At 47.6% G+C, this 26,438-nt stretch overlaps 1 protein-coding gene across 3 annotated transcripts in view; it reads right to left on the minus strand.

Annotated features, from left to right (window-relative positions):
* Nucleotides 1-640: 640 nt before the first annotated feature.
* The window catches only part of LOC149362812 (caspase-7-like), a 52,557-nt gene continuing 26,759 nt past the window's right edge, over nt 641-26,438 (minus strand). For all 3 annotated transcript variants that reach the window (XM_089573253.1, XM_089573251.1, XM_089573252.1), the window contains exons 4-6: nt 24,990-25,160; nt 10,902-11,124; nt 641-1,226 (exon numbers count right to left, since the gene is read on the minus strand). In XM_089573253.1, the coding sequence (XP_089429379.1) occupies nt 829-1,226; nt 10,902-11,124; nt 24,990-25,160 (792 nt within the window). In that variant the 3' untranslated portion in view covers nt 641-828. The remainder of the gene's footprint in view (nt 1,227-10,901; nt 11,125-24,989; nt 25,161-26,438) is intronic.

Raw genomic sequence — 26,438 nt, forward strand, 5'->3', positions numbered from 1 at the left:
CACGGAACCAGCTTAGGTTTGGTTTGGTTTATGGGGTTTAACGTCCCAAATCGACTAAGGCTGTGAGAGACGCCGTAGTGGAGGGCTCCGGAAATTTCGACCACCTGGGGTTCTTTAACGTGCACTGACATCGCATAGTACACGGGCCTCTAGAATTTCTCCTCCAAAGAAATTCAACCGCCGCAGCCGGGATCGAACCCGCGTCTTTCGGGCCAGCAGCCGAGCACCATAGCCACTGAGCCACCGCGGCGGCGGAACCAGCTTAGACCCACATGAGAAGAAGCTTTGAGACACTGCTGCAATCGACTTTCAGATGCGAAGCGCCATCTCATCACACTAGCAGCTGATGCAAAGACAGGTTTACTCACAGCCAGTCCTCTGCTTTGCCAGCAAACCTAACTGTCACTGCAGTCATGTGCAATACTTAAGCAGCCACTCCGAGGCATGATGGCATGAAAAAAAAATGGCCGGATTTTAGTGGCACAACTGAAGCCACCCTGCTTGTGCAGGCAGCGTGTTGTAGCACTCCTCGATTATGCGCCAACCAGACCTGTGCAGCATCCTACTCTTTGCTGGTCATGCAGTTCATCAATGCCAGCAGTGGCAATGGCAAGTAGTGGTAGCACCAGTAGGGTTTCGGAGGCACAGCGGTGAATCGGGCCATAGGGCGACGGACAGCAGAGGGCGACGAATTACACCGAGACCAAGATGGCACTGGAACAATCAAGTGCAGAGAACTGATACACAGTACCGGTGCTTGTGAGACCAAAAAATGAGTAACCCCAACGCATTCACTCCAAGACTCTCGTCCCAATCACCAAGGGTCAGCTATTTAGCAGCGGCTTCCTCAGGCCTACGCTCCACAAAGAGTCCCGGGTTGAAGTACAGCTTCTTTCTCCAACCCTGCAGCTCCATGCTGGGTGTCTGCCTGTCGCCATCGTGGGAAGAGCGGCTCAGCACTTTGTCTTGGACACGGTGCATGAGCTTTTCTAGATGCATGGTGCAGGCATTCTCGCAGAAGACGGTGTAGACGGCCGACAGAAACCACGAGCCGATCACTCTGTTCTTGAGCGCCTTGTAACCCGGGATGGTGGCGTACGCAATGTACATGTCCGACCAGGTGGCCATGCGGTCGTGACCGGGCGATGCTTCAGGCACACCCGCAGGTATCGGTCCCGCATCTGGGGTGTCAAATACAAGGGCCTTGGTTCCGCTGTCATCTTTTACTGCACGAGAAAAAAAGAAATGCAGCTGTAAAAGCACGCACGAAGTGCTCAAGATGGCGGAAAAGGAACAAGCACATACTGCCTTCAAGTAATTTTCTTCGAGAAAAACATGCAGACAGAAAACTGGGTCTTGTATACAGTTCGTGATTATTTTGTAAGACACAAAATTTACGGAGATGCAGGAAGAAAAAACATGGAACGAAGCACACCGCTTTCCTATTATCATCCACCACCACCATAACTGCCTGGTCATGTGAAAAGCAAGAAATGGGCAAAGGACATGTTTCCTCCACTAAAGCAGGAATGCAGGAAAACAACACTGAAAAAAAAAAAAAATGTACCCTGCATGCATAATAAGTCACCACTTCAAAGCTTCGTGCAGAAAGCTGTGGAGCGAAGACTGTTCCCACCGCTCCTGTAAGACTGGACAGATTAGTCTGGTGGTTCAAAAAAGGCTGAAAACATGGGCTTAGCCGCCGCGGTGACTCAGTGGTTATGGCGCTAATCTACCGAGCCGAAGTATCCGGATTGGAACCCGACCGCAGCGGCCGCATTTCGATGGAGGCGAAACGCAAAAGGCACCCTGTGCTGTGCCATCTTAGTGCACCCCATGTTAGTGCACCGGGTGGTCCAAATTATTCCGGAGACCTCCACTACCACACCTATTTCTTTTTTTCTCCTTTCCCTCCCACATTTATCCCTTCCCTTACTGCGCCATTCAAGTGTCCACCAAGATATGTGAGACAGATACTGCGCCACTTCCTTTCCTCAAAAAACCATTTTTCAACTTTTCGAGCAACACATGCTAGGTAAAGTAGAAAGTGAGGTAGGTATGAGCGCTATCAGTTGGGTGCTGTGTATGGGATTCCCTTCACATGTGGATATTCATACATCGGCCAAACCAGGTCCTGTTTGAATATTTGCATCCAGGAGCACAAAAATAATCTAAACAATTCTGGTTTGGTTTGGTTTATTGGGGTTTAACGTCCCGAAGCAACTCAGGCTATGAGGGACGCCGTAGTGAAGGGCTCCGGACATTTCGACCACCTGGGGTTCTTTAACATGCACTGACGTCGCACAGCACACGGGCCTCTAGAATTTCGCCTTCACCGAAATTCGGCCGCTGCGGCCGGGATCGAACCCGCGTCTTTCGGGTCAGCAGCCGAGCGCCATAACCACTGAGCCACTGCGGCGGGTCTCTAAACAATTCTTTCTTTCTTTTAGGTGATCATCGTAGCATACACAGGTGCCCTCACATCAGCACACGAGGGAAATGATGAAAGCATTCTAAATTGCTTCATAGATAAATTGTGTAAGCCGGCCATCAGTTGTGCTCTGCCGCAAGAAAGTATCATTTTCGGAGATTGCAACACTTTTATGGTTTTGCAGGCTTGAGATGTTACATTTCATGCTTTTGCTGTTGTTCTATAGTGCATTAATTTTTTTTTTCCATTTCCCAATTAACCAATTGCGAGAATGATGTCTTTTCTCTTCTTGCATCTTCATGAAGTCCACACCTCACACCATAATCAAGATCTTCTTGGTCTCACAAGTACGTCAAATGGTCAATAATTTGCCCCCCCCCCCCCCCCCCCCCCCTTTCCCAACGGGGTTTTTGCTCGAACTGCCTGTCTACAACGTAATAAAGTGGCAACATAAGTTGAGGCAAACAAAAGTGCCTAATGATCACAGTGAAGCCTGTTGCATCGCAATGTGGTAAAACGGTTGTAACTACCGAAAACTATCACTGAATAGACAAGCTTGTGACAACATTTTGGAGCAACAAATTCCTCGGCCCAAATAACTGATGCCTGAACAAACGTCCCAACAACCAAGTAAGTGAGAGTCCTTGATTTTTACATGTGAGATAACCCCCACAGTGGAATACGTTCAGGCTATAAGTCAGAAAGGCTACTTTGCAGAGCGACGTGCTCGAGTTTTTGCCTCTGGCACTGGGAGGCAAGCACTGCAGTGAAGTAGAACCTCGTCAACTCGAAGTCCGTCGAAGGCCATAAAATATTTGAATTAAGAGGAATCATTCGAAACTGAAGCAAGATGAAAAAGACAAGCATGACATGTTGTTCAACTGCTTGCACTTGTCATGGTTGCCATGTCACTGCCAGAGACGCGAAATTCTGCCACACAGGTTTCGACATCAGCGAAACATTGGCACAAAGCTCTGTAATGTTTGTTTATGCCCGAAGCCGCTGGCAAGAGGCTTCATCTCTTTTTGACACGAGGTGCAACCAGATTTACCTGCAATTATTGCAGCCATATGCAATTGCTTCTTTGTAATTCAAGAATGCACCGTATTTACTCACATAATGATTGCACCCCTGAATTTGTTGTCAAAATTCAAATTTTTTCATTCCCAGCGTAATGATCGCACGCTGAACTTTCCGCTGCGATTTGTCATGTGCCAAGTCTAGCTGACGATGATCGTACTTGCCATCTGTCAGCACCTGCTGACAGATGGCACGTGCAGATGGCCATCGTGCTCTGTCAGCCGCCATTTTTGTTTTGATGTCCCGCACTGTTACAGCGGCAGCCACCTGTTGGTTGACCTGCAGACATCCAGCTGCAAACGCGTTCCGACGCATCATGGGCAGTCTAAATACGGTTACGCTTAACCGTGGTTACAAAACTTAACAGTGGTTATCTCGAAACATGGTTCACTGTTGTCACAAGACTCGCCACTGTTCTGGGTTGCGGTGCAACGAACGAAGTGACGCGGTGATCTGCAGCGAAGCCACATTTGCAAATATCTTGCAGCGCATTTGGCGTAGTGTCGAGAGTGCCGTCCGACGGCACTGTCCGGTGGCAGCACTGCCTCCACACCGAATACATCGCCGCGCCGCCTGCAAGCTGACCGTGCCAAGGAAGCATCTCAACGGCGGATCCCTGGCACCAGTGTCAAAAAACCATGTTTTTCTTGTACTCGTAAATAATGAGCCCTGGGGTACGGGAATGTCAAAAATGAATCCTCTTCGAGGATCGTTGACCTGTACTGAGTTGCCGGTAGGAGTCATAACTGCGATACAAGCTAGTTTTATCTTCTCAGCCGCGTAGCTGCTGCTGCCGTTGCAGCGTGGCTGACCCGATCTGCTTGCACGCCAGCTCCGTTGCCAAGACGTCGCTGAAATCGCGCATATATCTTTTTGATATGAAACAACGAGGTTATCGCAGTGCCATAAGTTGGTCGATTCAAAAGCGCCGTCCGCTGTGGCTTCAATGCGAATCATATTAGACCTAGCAACAACTAGGGAGTAGCCCACCAGAGCGCCGTTGTCCGCCGCGCTTGTGGGCGCACCATTGCAGTAAGCTCGTGGAATCCGGTGCTGCGAGCGTTGCGAACATGTCACCTACTTTAACGATGCCGCAGGGACCGGACATTTTTCGGCGTAACGGCGGTAAACTGCGTACCTTGAGCACCGCGGGACGTTGCTGCAGTACGCTGTTGCTGCGCCTTCGGACAGGATTGAAGGTTCCATTAAAGCGCCGTCGCACAGCCTATTTCGATGCATTGCTCTCTAATCGTGGTTTAGTGCGAAGAAAGTACGCTCTTGAAGCGAGCCAGCTCATGCGCTTTACGCACTCGGACGCCTGCGGGCACTTTCCGTCCACAGATTCCACCATTTCGGATAACGACGCAAACTGAGGTCGCCAAGCTCAGTTCATGATAACCATGGTTTGGTCCGCTGTGTGGACAGCAGTAACCACAGTTAGCGATAACTGCGGTTACCTCAACCGCAGTTAAGCGCGCCCTTGTGACAAGGGTATCATTAGTAGCTATTGAAAGTCTGACCTGAAACTTGTGTGCGTTTCCGGTGCTCAAAAAGTTTTTGTAGAAAATTTACCCAGTATAATGATCGCACCCCTAAATTTGTGTCAGTTTTTTAAAAAAAAAAGTGCAATCATTATGCAAGTAAATACGGTAGTAGGTGATTTCCATGCCTTATCTCAAAAGTTAATCAGATTTAAATTGACCATGGCCAAGGGCAGCAGTCATTCTGTTCTCCTCAACTACCATCGAGCACATTTGTTGCTACTGCAGTCGCCAAGTTGATCAAAGCTTTGTGGGCATACGTCAGCCCAATAAAGAGCTCATTTCAATGTCCCATCAGTCTGCTGATATGTTCATGGCGTTGTTGCCAGCCTGTGACAACAAGGTGCACATCTCTCTCAATGTAACCCGGTTACTGGCAATGTTCTTCACCATTTGTTTCTGAGTTCCTACCCAGTGCACTGAGTGCGCGTATGCGCGACAGCCATGGTCAGACATGATGGGTTAGGTTTGGTTTATGTTTGGTTTATGGGGTTTAACGTCCCAAAGCGACTAAGGCTATGAGAGACGCCGTAGTGGAGGGCTCCGGAAATTTCGACCACCTGGGGTTCTTTAACGTGCACTGACATCGCACAGTACACGGGCCTCTAGAATTTCTCCTCCAAAGAAATTCCAGCCGCCGCGGCCGGGATCGAACCCGCGTCTTTCGGGTCAGCAGCCGAGCACCATAACCACTGAGCCACCGCAGCGACCATGATGAGTTAGTAGTGTGGCTCAGCTCTGAGGCTTATGCACAAAGGGGCTGCTGTTGGTAGAAAAGGGGCAACGGGAAGAGTGTGCACACACTCCATCCCGCAAATCAGGACGTGGTGCGGTGTATATTGTATCAACAAGTTCAGCAAGATGTGAGGTGTGCATGAAATAAAAACTGTTCGTTAAGTCACCGCCACTATTAACTGGTCTAAGAAAGATCAGTGCACACTGACCAACGTTGTTTGTCGCATTGCGCAAGCGGTTTGCCGACTTACTCAGACATTGTTGTCAGAGTTTTGCTGCAAGAACGTACCTTAGAATGGCTGTTATATGGACGCATCCACTAGAATGAAACAAAAGTATCACTAAGCATTTTTGCATGGATTTCCAGGTACCAGCAATAAACAGTGAAAAGGGGAATAGCAACTTTTCACGCTGTAGTGAGATGCATGCAAGCCCATGACAGTGCAGCTGACACCAGGCACTGAGCTGATAAAATATCATTTTATCTAATCAGCAGTGCAGATGTAAATACGAAACGCTATTTGTCAACATCATTGAGCACACATGACTAAGAGGCACATTTTAACCGCGAGGAGATTTGTGCAGACTACGATTTCCCGGCTACTACGTTTATAATTTCAACAAACTGTGGTGGTATAATACCGTATATACTCACGTAATGAACCCACTCGCATAATGAATCTCCCCGCCCTACCTTTCGCCTCGAAAAATGAGATTTTTTTCTTTCTCATGTAAAAGCTACGTGCCGATCTTCAGGCCCATATTGCAGCATGTTCGCGTTATCTCGGCACGATTGGCCGGCACTGCTGACGATAACAAAGTCAACAGATCGTGATGTGATGCAGCCAGTTTCTTTTAATGCGAGATACGCCGGCGGGGTAGCTCAGTATTCTGGAGCCCTTCACTACGGCTCTTCTACCCTTCGCTCACAGCGCAGCTCGGGTGAGCTCCTAGTGCGAGTGGCAATTGCCGCATCTTTCCTTTCCCATAACCACATGATTATTATTGTCTAACGCGAGAGAAACGCCGGAGACATGAGCGCAGGTGACGAGGAAACGAAACATGGCGACTGCGCTTTTGCCGAGGATGATGATGATTTGGTTGTTAGCGCCATCTGTCAAACGCAAAACAAAACCTTGCTCATAGCGCCGTTTGTGCGCAGCAGCAGCAAAACGATGTAAAGACAACGCATTTGGACGTCAGCCACCCGCCATATTGCTGGAGCTGCGTGTGAGTGGTCTGTGTGCTTTGACTTGTGCGTTGTGGTGACGGGTCGTTACGCCAGCTACACGGCAGGTTTCAAGATAAAAGTCGTGGAGCATGCCTTGGAGTATGGCAACCGCGCAGCAGGGCGACTCTTCAACGTGAACCCGGTGCGTGTGCGCTACTGGCGTAAACAAGAGAACGAACTGAGGGCTACCGGAAAAGATTGGCGTGCATTTCGAGGGCCTAAACAAGGGAAGTTCCCTCACGTGGAGGAAGAAGTGCTGAACTACGTGAAGAGGCTGCGCAACGAAGGATGCGCTGTATCTCACGAGCTCATTCAGAACCACGTGTGGGCCACTGCAAGGAGTCACAGCATTCCTATTCTCGAATTTAAAGCCAGCAGTGGTTGGACAACTCGTTTTATGCGTCGGAACGGGCTATGCCTGAGAAGGCGTACCACGCTATGTCAGCGGCTGCCGATGGGCTGTGAGGACAAAGTGCGCGACTTTCATCGCTTTGTGATACGTATCCGGGAGGAGAAGAAGTTCCTGCTCTCACAGATTGGGAGTGCCGACCAAACGGTGATAAACTTTGATATGCCACGGAACAGCACTGTGGACCTGAAAGGTGCAAGAAGCGTGCACGTGAGGACAACGGGCGCCGAGAAACAGCCGTGCATCGTAATGCTCGCTGTAACGGCGGATGGCAGGAAACTGCCACCGTTCGTTACATTTAAGAGGAAAACTCTTCCAAAAGGCACCTTTCCGGCTGGGATTCACATTCGTGCCCAAGAAAAAGGGTGGATGTCGGCACAACTGATGGTCGACTGGCTAAAGACAGTCTGGGGACGGCGACCAGGGGCCCTTCTTCTGCTGCCGCTCCTTGTCTTAGATAGTTTTCGAGGCCACCTAGACAAAGACGTCCGGCGCCGAATGCGCGAGCTGCGAACAGACATCGCCGTAATTTCGAATGGCTTAACCTCAGTGCTGCAGCCACTTGACGTCTCTGTCAACAAACCATTTAAGGATGACGTGCGGCGGCTGTACGCTGAGTGGATGGCAGCGGGCAACCACGACCTGACACTGACTGGTAAGATACGAAGGCCAACCACTGACATGCTTTGCCGATGGATTTTGGAAGCGTGAAATTTAATTACCCCCGAGGTGATCGTCCGCAGCTTCAAGAAAGCTGGAATCTCAAACTGCTTGGACGGCACAGAAGATGACGCGCTGTGGGACAATGACGCCGACGCCGACGAAGTTGCGAGCGACGCAAGCGAAATCCTCGACTCGGAGAGCGAGGCTCAGTGATAATGCGAGACAGAGCCAAGCGGTGTGTGAAATAAATTTTTTATTCACATCAGATCCGTGGTTTTTCTATAGAGGTAAGGCTGAGATTGCATTTTTTATCCATGTTGTGGTATGAAATTTAATCGCCCGAAAAATTTCGAAAAAAAATTTTTCCCGCATGATGAACCCCCCCCCAACTTGAAGTCAATCTTTCGGGAAAAAAAGTAGGATCATTACGCGAGTATATACGATATGTTTTTACTGACCAACCACATATGTGCAAACATGTGGGAACTAACACTGTTCCCACTTTGAGTTATTGATCACTTCGCTTTCGCCCTACCATATGCTAACTTTCCAGGTTAGCTGAGTTGGTAGAGCGACTGCTCTGGTGAAGTGGTGGTCCCGGGTTCGATTCTTGGACCAGGACGAAGTTTCTGTACAAGTTGCATGACTTTCCTTTGTAGTCGTATGGCTGCGCTCGGGTGGATGCCGATGAGTAATTACTCCCTTATTATACAAGTGGACCGAACATGAGGGAACGCAACTTGAACAATGCAGCGGCAGTCACCCGCTATGGTGGCTTCTCTGCAATGCCTAAGTGCAAGGAGGTGAAGCACCACCACCACCACCACCACCACCACCACCACAAACAATAAAAATTAAAACTAGCAATCGAGAGAGCTGTTTTTGCGGGGACGCGACATGAAGAGGAGAAACGCTGTTTTTTCGCGGTGCATAAGGGCAAGGGTGCGGGCATGGGAAATGCAGCTTAAAAGCAGAAATGCTGTGACAATCAGCCGCCATGGTGGCTTTCCCGCGGTACTTATGTGCAAAGGGGGCGAAATATCCGAAAATGATGAGATTTTGGTTACTTTTGTCACTGCCGATGACAGACTGGATGCGTTACGAAGTTCCTTCTTCGCTTAAGACAGCAGGAACGCGGACTAAATTGTGCAAGCATTAGAAGAGGATCTGTGTAGACCTTGTTCCAAGAAATGCTGACCAACATTTTTATGCAGTGAAATTGTCAATAAATGTCTTTGCACCTCACTCAACAGTTCAGTTTTTCAAAACTGAGCGGTTTGGATCATATGTTTTCCCGAATAATAAGTTTTTTCCGCAATTTTACTTACCCAACAACACAAGCTCGAGATCACATGTGCATGTGTGACCCGACTGCGTTCGCCGACCCACGGAGAATGCCACTCCGTATTTGGATGTGGCTCAATTTATTTAGGAGCATTATTTATAAGAACCAACTTTTTAAGTTGCAAGTTTGAATTAATGTGGCTCTACTGTACAAACAAACCGGAAGCTTGGATGTTGGCAGCGCTGTTCCAGCGAGCACAAATATCGAAACTCTTCTTGTGGTCTTACATTAAATTTTGGGACACGTGATGTCGCAGCTCGAAGACCTGATAAATCTACAGGACCCAAGTTTAGCACTACTTCAGCCTCTGGATAGCAATTTTTTCTCAGCATGTGCATTCCTCATGTCACTTTGGGACAGTGTTGGCAGCGCCGCTGAAGCAGATGTGCAATTACGTGCTCACACTGTGTACTAACAGTACAGGCAGTAAAAAGCTAGACAGTGAAACAAGATGGATTTGTTGGTCATCTTTCTCAGTACACACCGGGAGACAGAACCTGAGGCATGCCTTTGCACAATAGGCGGTAGCCTGAACCTCTTCGTGTTCACCGTGGCTCTTGGTTGCTAGAAAAGCCAGCGTTGGCGGCATTGGCCATGAGTGAAAAATCCCAGCAGCATTAATAAATAAAACCGAGTAGGAAACTGGTCGAGCGAGGGAAACGAACTAGGGCCTCCGGAGTGCGAGACGAGCACGCTAACCGCTCCGCCACGCCAGCTCGATGGTTTGGAATGAACAAAGGGGCGTCTAGTGAATACTGTGTTGCCTTAGAACGGTGCTTTAGAGACATGTACTGCGGTGTATATTAGTAATTACGAGCATAGAAATTACAGAAGTCGCAGTTAAGCGAGTAGCAAAGTACGTTTCCGCTACCTTTCCTCATCGCTTGGCACGCACGTAGCACCATCAGGTGGCGCCCACTAAAACCACTCCCTCCTCGCAATGTACGCCACTGCCCCAACAGACAGCGCGCGACAGCAGCGCCTCCCGCTCGTTTTGTTCAGGCGCAGTGGGGCTGTGCGGGGAAGCAGGAATAACTCAGTGAGCGGCGAACAACGCAGCGTACATCTAAGGCATGTTCACCATGAAGCTTGTGGCTTGCTGCCCGTTCGTTCGGCGCGGACGCTATGCTGGCATCCGTGGCAGCGGGTTTGTCGAGAACGATGTGCCGCACAAACTACGACTGCAACTTCAGTCTCGCGCAGTTCCCATTACGCTCTCGCGTCATCCCCTCAAGGCGGAGCTTCAGTGTCCCCTCTAAGTTTCCTCTGCGTACTCTATCTTTCCACCTTTTGGCGCAGCCACTGAACCATGTTATCAAAGACCACCAATTTGTATCAGCTTGCAGAGCAGGTTTAGTGAAATGGCGCAGATTAGCGCAACTGGCGCAGCATTCCCACCGTGCGAATGGGCAAAAACATCATTGGAGCAGTGCAGGAGCACCAAGAATGACACCAAGAGCACGTACCTCCTCGGCATGCCTGGATGAAGAACAGCTTCGGTTTCCCTTGGAGGGCAGGGCAGTTGTCGTTATTGAACAGGGCGTAGACGTCATCGACTAGGTGCAGCTGCTCACCGTCAGAGCCATCAATCAGGTCCCTCTTCCCGTGCGACATAAGGATCACCACTAGGCAGTCCGCACCCTGCTGCTGCTCTGGCTGGGCCGCCCAGGACAGCAGTGCCTTCATGTCCTGCACATCAATGGCAAACAGGGAGACATTTGTTCACTGCGTAGGACTGCGGAAACAAACGCCTGGAAAGCTTCATGCCAGTGCGACACACGAAGCACCGTAAAGCTACAATCTGAATATATAGGAAAATGTATGGCTAGATCGTACACAAGCTGTCACATCCGATAGATCGAACTTCGGGCCACACCGGGTGACTCGATAAGCTGGCATTCCCTTAAGGGGGATGTGGGGTCAGATCGCAAAAATCACGAAAAAAGTCGATTTCTGAAAAGTACACTTTTTGGCATCTCTAACATGGTTTCTAGGTTGTACTGAAATATTTCACCCAAAAGTAAACTTTAAGTGCTCCAAATAAATATATTTGTCGGCATCTACACATAGACAGTGTGTGCTAGCTTAGAACTTTCAGGCTTGTTTTCTCGAAAGTTTGTTTTGAGCTTAATACCTTGCTCAAGGAAAGCGTAGCACAGCAATGGGTGCATGGATTTTTACCCCGCTTGTTTTGTTGTGATCACTGAAATGCGGTCTGCGTCAAGACAGTCTCAGATTTACCATTTAGGCTCACATGTTTTTATTACATGGTAATTGGAGCATGATACATTCTAAACATAAAAGAAGGTGCATATTGTGTCCTTCATAAAAAAAAAGCAGAGAAATTAAAAAAAAAATTAAGAGAGTCTTGACTTACACCACACTTCTTAGTAAATATTAAAAGCATTTACAGACCTGTAGTCTGTTTTTTTTTTGTCATGCTAGGCTTTCCACAAGCAAGCAGCATGGGGACAACATATAAACAATGACAAAAGGTAACCCACTGAAGCTGTCATTGTGAAACTTTATATCTGATTGTTTGATGCTGTTTTAAGCCAGTCTGCCAAATTTCATCACTCCAAGTTGAAAAATAGAAAAGTTGTTTTCAATCCCCTCATCCCTCCTTAATACGTCTCCGGGGGTAGCTGTCCCGCATAGACCTGCGGGTGTTATGGCGTGGCGTAGTGCGCGCAGACCAATGATGACACAGATTTTTCATGACGTAGGCAGCAGTCGCTTGCCCAGCCAACCAGAATACGCGTTTTTTGCGCGTTACGCAAAATATCTAATATCTTAAGCACCCAAGCTGCAGGCGGTGGAAATAAAGGGACACGGAGAGGATAGCAAAGAGAAGTACACAGGGGAGCGATAGTGAGAAAGAACAAGGGCAGGGTTTATATGCCATTTACGATATTTACAAAAACATAAAGAAAGGTGAGCAAGTTTGTGCCGCTCGTGAGCATGTGTCCAGGCACTGTTAGAATTAACATTGTGCGCGAGCGATGACTGCGCATATTTAAAACACAGAAACACTGTATAACAAAGCCACGCACACGTAGTGGCCTGTCGCAACGCGTGTGTACTCCGCGGTGTGCTGTTCAAGCGCTGTAGAGTCAGGTGTGTGAACGACTGTAGTACTGTGAACGATATAAGAGGGAACATGGGAGCATATAACAGATAGTCCTGAACCACATTTTTTTCAACATGTGGCGGCTGCCCTAAGAAACAAAGCAGAAAGGGGGTATGATCGTGTTAGCTGCTAGCACTCCCACCACTCTCTTTCAGACCATTTTACTGAAATAAGTGACTCAGCCACTTCTCTGAAAGCAATCATTGATATCTTTCCCTAATAGGGGATATTCAAAATTCCGCAAGTGCGCTTTCCCACATAACTATGTTGCCCCAAACAAGATGGCCGACTTCGCTATAAAGGAACTACGTGGGCTACAGGACAGGCGCTAAAGGTGTGGATAGAATGTAAGAAGCGTATTTTGGAAGAATCAAACAAAAAACCAGTCTTTCTTGCTCTGTTTCAGCAGGAAACGCATGGTCAGCCATCTTGTTTGGGACAACATTGTTATGCGGGAAAGCGCACTTGCAGAATTTTGAATATCCCCTATTGTGATCTAGTATTGGATTACATTTTTCTGCATTTCTTTTTAACTATTCGGTAAAGACGATTAGGTTTGGTTTTATGGGGTTTAACGTCCCAAAGCGACGGTAAAGACGATTATGAATGTCAAATTTCGTATCATATTTTTGATGATGACCACTACTGTATCAGTTTTACCAGTTCCATTATTTTGCTCACATATTTCTACTTATTGTTCTCGCGTTTACTTCCCACCCCCTACCAATCATGTAATGTTCCAAACTCAATGGAGCCCGTGAGGTACATTTTGTCAGTGAGCTGAGGGTGATTGCATATCACATTGCATTTGGATACACGGTGCATTTGCCCATCTCAGGTCACCAGCCCAATACGTACTGTTGGTCATCGGCAATCGTAGGCAGGTAGTGCAACCACCACAACTTACCAATGTGAGCACACCGTAATGAGTCCAATTTCCAATGCTAATTCCTGCAGTTGAATTCCTCACCAAGATGTAATTTAAATTCTGAGACACTTCCAAATGGGGCTACACTTGGCAGTAGATATGAACCAGGAAAAAGTTAATGGCTGCACCTAGAACTACAGTCAAACCTGCATATATCAAACCTGCAAAAAAAACTGCATGAGTTCCATGTAATTTGATGTAAAGTAGCAGTAAATTTAATAAGATACAAACGTACTGAGATGGAAAATAATGGTAGTATTTCCATGATAGCCATTTACTCCATATAGATTACTGAGCGAAATAGTCATGAATTTACTATGTTTCTTCATGTTCATTACCATGGAGAAAACGTCTTTTAATGCTAGTGATGGACTCTGAACAGCTGACACCACAGCCTTCTATTGACGCGCAATATTGACGAACCATGACGAGTGCACGGAGCACACGAGCACTAGTTCTAAGACCTCGTCACAATTTGCATCGGTGGTGTTCTGGTTATCTGCAACTTTGGCAATGATGTTTTCGTAGCACCAGGAAATTCAGACAACTGGATCTGCAAATTCATCAGCCGCAGCTTTGTTGAACTCACCTTATAAAGAATTTCCTCCATCTTCTCTGGCAGAGCAGAGACCAGGATGCCAGAAGCAGTTCTGTATAGTTTTTTTACAGCATTCTATGACCCACTCAGCATAGACAAGGCACCTAAGAGGTTTGTCCACTTGTAAGACACTTCCAGTCTTTAGATTCTACAGGAGCCATTCAATCATGTTTCCTACAACTAACCTTCACCACGCGGATTAACCCCCCCAGTCTAAGGGCTGAAGCACCGACATAGCATTCAACGGCAGGAACTGACGTGCCATGTTTCTGAAACTAGCAGTGCAGCGGTGGGCACAGCCGTTGTCTACGGTGAGGCAGACATCGAGGAACCATTTGTACGCTGCTGCCTCAAAATCTTCACACGCAGCTGTGCGTACGCATTTGGTGCCGTGAGTGTAGGGTCCCTTCTCTGCTTTATCCCGAACGTCAGCCTCGTCCTTCAAAATGGTGCTCAGTGTGCCTCTTGGACTCTTGTATGCAGCGGCGACTTCGTACAGTCGACGACCGATTTTTCGGACTCTCTAGGGACCGCAAAAATGAATGCAAAATCAAATTTCACCGAAAAAATCACGAACTTATCACCAATATGACGGAGGAAGTCGTCAGTTGTATTGCATACATTCTAAAGTTCCTCATGACTCTATTTCGCCACGCAACATGTGCATGGACGACGGGCAGCGACCACTTTCGCGAGCTCGGCCTGGCTGTGCTGCCCTCAGCATGTCGCCGATGTATGCACGACTTGGGACAAAGTCTAAGCGGGAAAGCGAACAACCACTGCGGGAACTGCGCTGCGCCCGCTGTACAATGGGCCCGGAACTAGAACACGAAGATGGAGAAACAATAAGAGCCTGAGAAACGGCTGAAGCAAGAGCTCCGTCGGCGTTGGCCTAGCGACTAGGGCCAAAATCGGCATTGTATCCAGTGATATGCACTCTGTGGTGGCTTGCGTACAATGAGGCGTTTTGCCTGTTATCGAAACGCCAGTTGTTTACGGTTTTACAATAGAAGAGTCGCGTTGTGGTGCATTTGCGGGTACGCTGACCTTGCTCTGAAATGCACCACCGTTTCCTCCCGTGCTCACCGTCCCCGTGAGGCCGTACGCCTCCCACGCGCTTCGCTGCCACCTCTTTCCGTAATTGGGATGAAAGACTCGGCACAGATGAGTTCCGTGAATTCAGACTACGGTTCAAGTTCGTGCGGCGGAAGACGTTCAAGAACAGTATGAATTCGAAACCACGCGGGCGCATTGTGCTGACTCGCGCAGAATTTCAGCATCGCAAGTTAAGAGGCTCCCTTTAAGCTTGAATTTCATTTTGTCTGATCAAGTTTTCGATCTCTCCTGCAGTTTGAATTAATGAGGTTCCACTGTACATATATGGCGGCTTTGGTATTGGCAGCGAGTGTGAATGAGGTCCAAAAAATCGAGTGGTCAGCTGCAGTGCGTCCGAAATTTCAAGCACTCTTACACATTGACTCTATGGGCCATGTCGCGGTGCCCTCGAAAAAGACCGAATAAGCAAGCACAGTGATGTGATTGGCTGAAGCCATTTTGGAGCAGCTTTTTGGAGCAGCCAAATGGGAATTTTGGAGCAGGGAAACAAGCTTTTGGAGCAGCTCAAGGCTCATTGCAAGTGAAAAAATTGACTTTGCGAGAAGTAAAATAGTAAAATAAGGAGGAAACCTTTGGGAACAAAAAGGTGCTGTTCAATAGGATGTTAGGGGCATTTCGATGCGAGCAAAATGCAAAAACACCCGTGTACTAAGATTTAGGTGCATATTAAAGAACCCCAGGTGGTCCAATTCTGGAGTCCCCCACTACGGCGTGCCTCATAATCAGATCGTGGTTTTGGCAATAATTTAATTAAATTAGAGGCAATTGTGAAACATCATATGTTGGCCCAAATAACTAATTTTAGAACTTCAGTGTCATGTAAATTTTTATGCGACCAAGTATAGATCAGCGCTGTGTTATAGCCGCCAAGCACCTATAGGACAGCAGTTATAAATGGACAACAAGGAATTCACTGGAACTTTTATTTAAAAATGACTAGAATGCAGATCACAAGCTTACAGAAAAACAATGAAATAACACTATCAACGTTTCGAACTGAATAATAATTATGTACACGACAGCACAACTTTTCGGCTTCTTGGCCTATCAAAAAGCAGTGGACCTATTCTGTGCCTTTTTTCTGTGAGCAACATCATTCAGTCTTTAACTGCAAAATACTGCCCAGTTGGCTGCCTTAGGCGACATTTTGTCAACAGCAGCTGAAAGCCTTGTTTTTCCTTCAGCAAGCATGGCCTGCCCACTTTCCATATCACCAAAATTCTTCATCTTTATGCCATTGTTGATGAGCAGCTCTGCATTCACCAGCATTTTCTTTGCTGTTTCTACTTCCAGCTTGAGGGTTTTGTCAGCATCACTTGGTGTCATCTTCGGCACATTGGCACGCTGCCGTTTGGCAGCCTGCTCTTCTTCAGCTGCCAAACGTTCTCTGTACCTTTTGCGTGCCCCTCGCACTGCTCTGACAACATCAGGCGTAACATCAAAGTGAAAATACGCGTTTGGCGCAGCTTTGGCGCACAATAACAAAAATGTAGCAGGATGTAGCAGGTTTTGCCTTTTGGCGCACATCGGCGCAATTGGCGCAGCTATCACATCACTGCAAGCATGTCCGAAAAATCAGGCGTCTGAATTTTCGGTCGTCAACTGTATTTCCTAGCACCTCGTTCAATTCTCTTCATAATTTCCAGTTTCATAGAAAAGGTGGGGTTCTGCCGTATTGTCGTTACCATCGCACGCACTCAGAGGAATCAAAAACTTCGCACAATTGCCAAAGGCAGTACGATGTACTGTGTGTGTGAACAGCGAGACAATGCAGGCATAACTTGCATAATACACAAAAAGTGCATATTCTAGTTGGTTGGGTAAGCGCCTGCCGCCATGCCATGACAAATCCGTGACATCATTGGTCTGCGCGCCCTACGCCACACCATAACACCAGCAGGTCTATGCAGCATAGCTACCCCCAGAGATGTGTTAAGGGAAAGGCAGCTTATCGAGTCACCCGGTGTTGTCCAAAGCATGGTGTTAGAATAGGTTAGGTGTACGAACAAGTCTTGCCAGCGCGGCACTGCTCATAGTGCAGGCGGCGCGCCAAACTTGGGGCCCTAGGGGCCCTCGATGGTGCAGCGGCGCAGCGCCCATAAACGCGCGGTAGACTCGCGTGGATTCGAGTATAGCACGGACAGGGTCAACGCGCGCACTGCTGGCTGCTTGCATTATTTTATGAGAGCCAATTCTGTCTTAGTCGTAATAAACCTAACCTCTTCTGGCGCTTTGTATTAAATGCTCGTCGTGAAAATCGTACGCCACTCAATAAGAGCTGTTCGCTCGCACTGAAATTTCGAATTGATGCGGGCTGTAACAGCACCTACTCTGCGATATGTCTGAAAGTGTTCCTAATAGTCTGTTCTCATATTAAGCTATAATGCGAGCAGTGTTGCGCTTGATTATGCAAAACACTGTTGGCACTTCTGGAAGTTGGCGTCCGGAAACAAGTTTCTCGTGTTTTCGCTTGCAGCTGTTATACGCACGAATTTCTGCGTAGCTTCCGAGCGCCGAATGTTGCGTTCATGCTTTGAAAAAAAAATAATAAACACAATGCTGCATCACCATTTATTCCACACACATATCTGCAATCACAAAAAAAGGCCAGATTCTACAGGTTTGCGTAAAATTTTGCATCAGAAGTTTGCATCAGATCCGGCTACATTATGCTATCATCTGTTTAGTTCACAAAAAAAGATCTGGCACACAAAAAACACAGATAAGTAAAAAATCACGTATTAAACAAGTTTAGCAAGCTTTCGCAGCTGCTGCGTTTTGTTTTTCGCATCAGCTTTTCTTTGCTTGCAGACCTGTCACATTCGCATTGCTATATAGTGATGCAGAAGGACTGCCATAATTTCTTCTCTGTGTTCCGGACAGGGAAAAGAAAAATGGTAGCTTTCTAGCATGCTTTCTACTGTCAATTCATAAGACATTTCTATGAAAAGTATTCTTCTGAAATTCAGCCTCGGCTGCTTGCAGTAGGTGGAAGATGGTCCTACTCGGGTGCAATAGTTCACCTCGAGTTTTGCACTGAACTAGAGCACTTTCTTTTAGAGACTGTGCAGTAGCTTCTCCAATAAGGCACTCTCTACATTTTGAGCATGTTGTACTTTTTGTAAGTTTTCGGCACATAAAACCAGCGAGGTAATAAATTATACAGTCAATAACCTCTGGCTCTGCACATACATGATCAAAAACATCTTCACACTCAGCTTCCGCATTGACTAAGCCATCCTGCTTTTGTTTTAGCTGTTAAAGCTGTGTCTTTTCTTCAGTGTTAGCCTTAAATGCAAGCTTAATATCATTCAGTGTTAGTGCATATGCATTACTGGCGCTTTGCACTTCGCAATTGCCAAACTTTGGCAGCTTGAGCAGACTGTACGCCGAGAGCATGTTATACAATTGCAGGAAAGTGGGCATAGAGGGGTGGTCATTTTGGCCACCTGCCTGGCGAATAATTCCGAAGAAACGTTCAAGCACGTCCTGATTGAACTTGCCCGCCAAGACATACCTGAACCCACATTCCTTAAGCAGATACTGAGACAGCTCCAGTGCAGATAAAATTGCGGTCCCTCTGCGGTCTGCTCGGTGAGGCAGTTTGCACGGGAAATCGTTCCAGATAACACATCTTTCTCCCACTTGTTAGGCAATACAATGAAGAAGCTAAAACTCGCAGATCTTTGCTCCCTACAGTAATACCTTCTTGCGGGCAGTTTCGATTGAGGGCGTCAAAGAGGTCATTGATTGGTTTGGTTTGGTTTATGGGGTTTAACGTCCCAAAGCGACTAAGGCTATGAGAGACGCCGTAGTGGAGGGCTCCGGAAATTTCGACCACCTGGGGTTCTTTAACGTGCACCGACATCGCACAGTACACGGGCCTCTAGAATTTCTCCTCCAAAGAAATTCAACCGCCGCGGCCGGGATCGAACCCGCGTCTTCCCGGTCAGCAGCCGAGCACCATAACGACTGAGCCACCGCGGCGGCAAAGAAAGAGGTCATTGAGTTTCATGGTAAACTCCATCGTTCCTTTCACGTTTTCTAAACCTTGCGTGCCTCTCCTCGAACAAAACTCCAGCCCTTTTGCTACACTACGGCCGATCAACTGGGTCGCCAGCTTAACACGCATTTTTTCAGTGTTCGTTGGATTGATATGGGAAAATGCTACAGTAAAACCTCGTTAACCCGGATCTCACGGGACTGGGAAAAATGTCCGAGTTGACCGAATTCCGGATTATCGAATGTACCAAGAAAACGAGAAACAAATGTACGCAGCATGAACATACCTTTATTGCTTGAAAAACTGCGTTATTTTCGTTTGTTTCGTCGCCGGAATCTGCGCTACAACGATCTTTCTCAACCCCATCAGGTGATGGTTTGCACGCTCACTGTCACGGGATTCTACGCAGAATTCCTCTAGAGCGGCGAGAGCGTCGGCGGCCTCCCGCACAGTGCGACGTCGCGGCGGCTGATCTGGATTTTCATCATCAGAACACTCATTCTCCTCCACACCGAGCACTTCCGATATGATGTCATTATTGGCTGGCTGCTGTTGCCGCTTCGCTGGGGGGGCGGCCGCCATAACAGCAAAGCGTGAAGGCAAAGACAGCAAAGCATGACGGCAGAGACAGCACGCACCAGTCCGTGCGCAATGCGGCTTATCACACTCGCAACTAAAAAAAAAAGCAGCTGCAGCGTCAGCGTAGACGTGGCGGCAGTTACAGCACGCACCAGATGTCGAACGCAACGGGCATGAGTCCGCACACAACACGGCTTTTCGCACACTCGCAAAACAACACAGCTGCAGCGCAGGCGTAGCGTGGGTCGAATGGGCTGAGCAGCATGCGCGTAGATCCGGTGACAAAGTAAGCCTAGCAAGCCGTCCCGTCGTCCTTTGCAACTTTTAGTGGTTGCTGGATGGCTGAATGCTCGACCAGTGCGCTGGGTGGTGGCTAGCGCCACCTGGCCACTGATCGCTCTCTCACTATCATCATCACATCTCTCGCCTACTGCGGCCGTTTCTCGTCCTGTTTCGATTTGTGTGGCTCTCCTTGGCTGCGCCAGCTTCGTCGTCGGTTAGGGGTGTTTGAACATTCGGGCCGCCGAGTATGGACGTTTCGATAGCTCTCGCCGAGGTTGTCCGAGTTAACCGATACGCGGCTAAATGCTGCCGAGTTAACAAGCGTTTAACCCCATTGAACTACACACATTTTTGCCGGGACCGCGGTGCGTGTCCGAGTTAACTGAATTTCCGAGTTATCGAGATCCGGGTAAGCGAGGTTTTACTGTATTTTAGGACAGACACGTGCCAGATCGGGTTGCTTGGAATCTTCAACAAACAATCTGTCATAGTGCACCCAGTGCACCCGTTCACCATTGACAACCAAAACCTTTTGTCGATGCAAGCGGTTCCGCACACGCTTGAGGAGGTGAGGCACATCGGAAAAAACAAAAACACTGCGTTTGTTGTCAACAGGGTCAGTAAAGTGCTTAGTGTGCCGAAGAGCTCCACTCACTCCAAACTCTTTCCACATTAGGCGATTAGTAGCTGCTCCGTCACACACTATTCCATCGACCAACGCACCTGTTTCCTCCAGGAGAAATATCGCTTTTCGTATGAGCTGTGCAAGTTTCGTCCCTTTTGTAGGACCCTTGCTCGCAAAGACAGCAACTGGCTGTGAGTCATCATCATCATCAGCCTGACTACACCCACTGCAGGGCAAAGGCCTCTCCCATGCCTCTCCAATTAACCCTGTCCTTTGTCAGTTGCCGCCACTGTATCCCCGCAAACTTCTTAATCTCATCCGCCCACCTAACTTTTTGCCGTCCCCTGCTACGTTTGCTTTCTCTTGGAATCCATTCCGTTACCCTTAAGGACCAGCGGTTATCTTGCCTTCGCATTACATGCGCTGCCCAAGCCCATTTCTTCCTCTTGATTTCGACTAAGATGTCATTAACCCGCGTTTGTTCCCTCACCCACTCCACCCTCTTCCGATCTCGTAACATTACACCTATCATTTTCCTTTGTGAGTAATAGTCCCCAAATGCTCGAATAGTGAAGACCAGTCCATGGTCGGCGAGGTCATCGCTGGTCGACGCACTGTCACCAAAATCGCTGAATCCACAATAAGTCATTGACTTTGAGTGCACTCTCATCTCCTTTCTCACCTGCATTCCATCGAACACCAAAATCCCATGTTGCTGGAACTCGTCTTTGGTTGCCATTTTTTTCTTAAATGCGGCAAAAAATCACGTGTCAAATCCGCACTTCACTCTCACCAAACTTAACCCTTTGAAGGGTTTTGCCATATATGTACGGCGGCGGTTTTCTGTCCCGCAAGGTCTTTGCCATACGGGTACGGTTTCGATCTTCCGTTTGAAATTTTGCGCCAAAAGAACAATGCGTGTTCACTGGGAGGTGCTGCCACCTCTTAGGACTTACAAGAAGTGTTTGAATTTTGTGCTGCCTTCTTACGGAGATAAGCAGAACTTATGTCTAGCTTTAGCGCGGCGGCACAGACTGCGGCAACACCCCTTTTGTAGTTTTGGTTTCGCCGCGTGATCGCAACGGAGTCGCGCGAAATTTGAGTTTTCTTTTTGTCAGCACTATCTTGCAGGGGCTGCCGAAGTTGATTTCTATCTTTATTGGCGCTGCTCTTAGCTTGCTTATCACCGTTGCTCGCGAGACATTCTCGCCCTCTGTGGCAACGCGCCTACGCGGTTTCGATTCCGCCGTGGAATCGCAACGGAGTCGCGCGAAACGTGTTTTCTCTTTGTGGGCACTGTTTTGCAGAGGCGGCGAAAATTGATTTCTATCTTTATTGGTGCTGCTCTTAGCTTGCTTATCACCATTGCTATTCTATTCTATTGAACATTTTCCAGTTGTGAGTGATGCTGTCACCAAAGTACTGTTCCTAACTTTTTTTTACTATTTATTCTCGATTATGTACATTTTGTAGATTCAAGATCCGCAATAAAGTAATTTGACCACCTGGAAAAGTTTTCTTCAAAATAATTCGACCCTCAAAGGGTTAACCACTTTCGCACTGTTGTGACACAAGGAAGCGGTAGAACATCATTTTCTCGAAGGAAGGAGTAAGCCGATGGGCTGCAAATGTGCAGTAAGAGACACAGCAAAAGGCAGTCTTCGGTGTAGCGCCTGCTCCTTTTATTTGCAAGTTTGGCAGCTGCCAAACACTCTTTCACTGCTGTCAGCTGCATTCCTGGTAGCTCAGCTTCGGAAAGCTTCGTTTCAAGGTCTTTGCCAGAAATTGTCTGCAGGCGCTCAAGAGCTTGCTTAAGCTCGGCAGTGAGGATCTTCAGCCGGTTACAAAGGCGATTCTTGGATCTTTTGAAGGCATAGTTCGCACGCCTGAGCATTCCAAGTTTTTCGCGGTTTTGCAAGTTTTTCGCAGAAAAAAAAGAGAACCACCAGGCTTCAACTTGCGTTGCTTCTCCATTAGCCTCTTCTGGCGAATTCGGAATGTGTCTGAGAGGCTGGAGCACTTCTGGCAAACCGATTCAGCAGCATTGAGGATTAGTGGACATTTCTTGTGGCACCATTTATTATCGTAATCAAGAAACGCACTTTGCGGCTCAGCCTTAGGATACTCTTTGGCGCTTGGTCCTCCAGTACAAAGCCTTTGTCTACCTGCTCCAAAATAGTTTTAACGTCCTCCAAAGATCTCACAGAGCTTGCACATTTCAAATCCTCCAAGGAAACGACTTTGCCCATCACCACTACTCTCACCTCCATTTTGTCATTAATTTCGACGAGCTTGACAGCCATCAGAGAAGCAGCAGGGCAGATGGCATCCCACGAGCACGTTGCTTCATTCATGACTGACGTGACGTCGTTCGTCTATGCAGCACGTGAGGTAACCGACGACAACTGGCTGGCAGATCTCCTGGAGCGTTTTAGTTGGAGAAAGACAACACTTTTGACTTTGTCCATTTCGAGTCGGTGAAAACCCCAGCCTTTAGACGGTAGGCACGAGAGTGGAGCATGGAGTGGAGGGTTTTCGAACAAGCTTGCGAATACTGATATCGTTGCTGTAGGTGAGTTGGAATCAGATTCTTCTTCAACCGCTGTCACGTTGCACGCCTTAGCTGTAATCGACGAGGAGTGCATGCTACCTTCTTCTGAGACTTCTACGCAAGGTTCGGTGCTCTTCAGTTTTTTTGGTTCCAGCGGTTGCCTTTCGGCGGGTCGCTTTCTGCTTTTTGAAGTCTTCGAAAGGTAGGCAGGACAGTCAGGGAATTTCGTGGGCCCCGCGTCCTTTGCTAACAACGCACGTTGTGGTGCGCTTTGCAGCACATGCTCATTGTACTCTGCCGTCCAGGTTTCGGACACAAAACTGGGCTCAAAATGTCTTTCACAAACGTAATCTGTTGTTTGTAGAGCTCGGTCCTTTCTTGGTATGGCCCGCCGCCACAGCTGCAGCCATTTGTCGTCTTCGGCGCCGAAAAAAGTGAAAACTTCTCCTTGCAGGATTTGTAGGCCGTATTGCAGCGGGGCACAAAGCACTTTTTCCCCATCACGCAAATGCAGAATACAGCATCGAAGAAAACGATGCGTGAATATCAGCATGTGGAGAAGAAGAAGAAGCAGCGAAAGCCACGTGCGCAGCGATAGAAAAACGAAATATGCACACGACGGACAAGCATTCACACAAGCGGGTGTCGCGGGCTCACAGCCGCTGAGCCACCAACGGTCTGCGCCATCTCTCGGCGGCCGGCAGAAACTCGTTCCTCGCTCTCGCCACTTGCTCTCCGACGCGGGACGGTCCGTTCACGCACCTAACCTATTCTAATCACCATGGTCCAAAGTTTTATCTATTGGATGCAACAGTTTGTGTACTACATAACCAAACATTTTCCAAAACATTCCCGTTGTAGCTTTACGGTGCTCATAAATTCGATATAAAGGATAACTCGATCTAACCGAGTCTGATATAATCGGGTTCGATTGTAAACGTTTAACCCTTTGAGGGTCGAATTATTTTGAAGAAAACTTTCCCAGGTGGTCAAATTACTTTATTGCGGATCTTGAATCTACAAAATGTATATAATCGAGAATAAATAGTAAAAAAAAAATTAGGAACAGTACTTTGGTGACAGCATCACTCACAACTGGAAAATGTTCAATAGAATAGAATAGCAACGGTGATAAGCAAGCTAAGAGCAGCACCAATAAAGATAGAAATCAACTTTCGCCGCCTCTGCAAAACAGTGCCCACAAAGAGAAAACACGTTTCGCACGACTCCGTTGCGATCCCGCGGCGGAATCAAAACCGCGTAGGCGCGTTGCCACAGAGGGCGAGAATACCTCACGAGCAACGGTGATAAGCAAGCTAAGAGCAGCGCCAATAAAGATAGAAATCAACTTCGGCAGCCCCTGCAAGATAGTGCTGACAAAAAGAAAACTCAAATTTCGCGCGACTCCGTTGCGATCACGCGGCGAGACCAAAACTACAAAAGGGGTGTTGCCGCAGTCTGTGCCGCCGCGCTGAAGCTAGACATAAGTTCTGCTTATCTCCGTAAGAAGGCAGCACAAAATTCAAACACTTCTTGTAAGTCCTAAGAGGTGGCAGCACCCCCCAGTGAGCACGGATTATTCTTTTGGCGCAAAATTTCAAACGGAAGATCGAAACCGTACCCGCACGGCAAAGACCTTGCGGGACAGAAAACCGCCGCCGTACATATACGGCAAAAACCTTCAAAGAGTTAAAGGAAGTGAAATCTGCAAGTCAAGCAGAGCATCCAAGGTGCCTACTCACACATGCACGCAGGTTTGAACGCACGATACAGTGAAAGTGGAATGCTCTGAAGAGGGCCTCCATGCGTCGTACATCATGCTCGGAGCCTTCTCGGCGCTCGGCGAAGCTCCCGAATTCGCAGTTGTTGATGATGAGACACATGCCCCTTGGTGAATGTACCATGCTGTATATCTGCAATGCCAGCACGGAAAAAAAAAAAGAGGCAACACTTCAATGAGAAGCACTAAGAGTGCTCTTGTGGCAGAAAACAAGCAGCAGGACAGCCGCTGCTGTTTATTATCCGTCAATGCAATCTGTGGACTGGGGGTTGAACAGTTAATGTAGCCATTGCAATAATATACAGTAGATTCCCTTTAAGACGAACTCCAAGGGACCATGAAGACTGTTCATCTTATCAGAAGTTCATCTATAATTAGGAGTGCTTCTTAAAATGATGTTCGAGCATGCAGTGTGTGTCCAAATACTTCGTATATGTGAACAAAGCCATGAAATAGTCTTTTAGGAAAAAAATAATTGCAACATAAGCATTTATTGCACTACTAGTGCAGTGCATCAGGCACTGTTCAGTGTTGCCCAGTCTGTTATTTTTTTTTTGTGTCTGTCGAGAAAATCGTCTGCTTGCTACAAGCGTAGGCATATCACTTAACCTTCCAAGAAATCCTTCAGTGCCCTCACAGGGGAGGAGCAGCGACAGTTCTGCTTTCACAAAATCGCCCTTTCAACGGAGACGTAGTTAGGTCTCTGTGCCTCCCCGCGTCGCATGGATCATCGGCGGTGTAAAAAAGCTTTCAATTTTTTAGCTTTTTTTTCTTTCCTTCTGCTGAAATACTGCTCGAATGGTCAAGTAAAGCTGCATGGCTTGGGCACGGCTGGTCGTGAAAGTTCATCTTAACCAATTAGCACGTGTGCAGTGTACATCTTAAGCAGATTTTTTTTGCATTGACTCTATGGGAAACCAAACAAATGACCACCACAGTTCATCTTAACCAAGGGTTCATCTTAAGTGAGTTCGTCTTAACGGGAGTCTACTGTATACTGTATCACACTGCTGCATTGCTATGCTAAAATTTATAGTAGAGATGTGATATATTAATGGCCTACTCTATTTGCATAAAATAACAGAAAATTACAGAAATACATATCCCCATCCATTGTGCTCACTAAATATGTGCTGCTTATTGCAATGACTGTTGCCCTGCCTGCTTCAGATCTGACCTTTTCTAGGCCCTTAAGAACGAACGCTACAAGTCGAACTGCCAATGAGGTCAAAAATTTTTATCTCATTCTTTTTTTATTTTTGCAATCCTCAGGTGTTCATCTGTCAAGTGACAAAATATTGAAGCTAAATATGGAGTAGAAATTTATAAAATTAAGTTGCTTGTTTATGTGTGGCCACCGAAAATTGTGAGTGCTTCCGATGGTCCTGGCACACCGCGATTTCCGCAGACT

Source organism: Amblyomma mixtum, chromosome 2, assembly GCF_055824585.1.
Source record: "Amblyomma mixtum isolate Tamu chromosome 2, ASM5582458v1, whole genome shotgun sequence".
NCBI lineage: Eukaryota > Metazoa > Arthropoda > Arachnida > Ixodida > Ixodidae > Amblyomma > Amblyomma mixtum.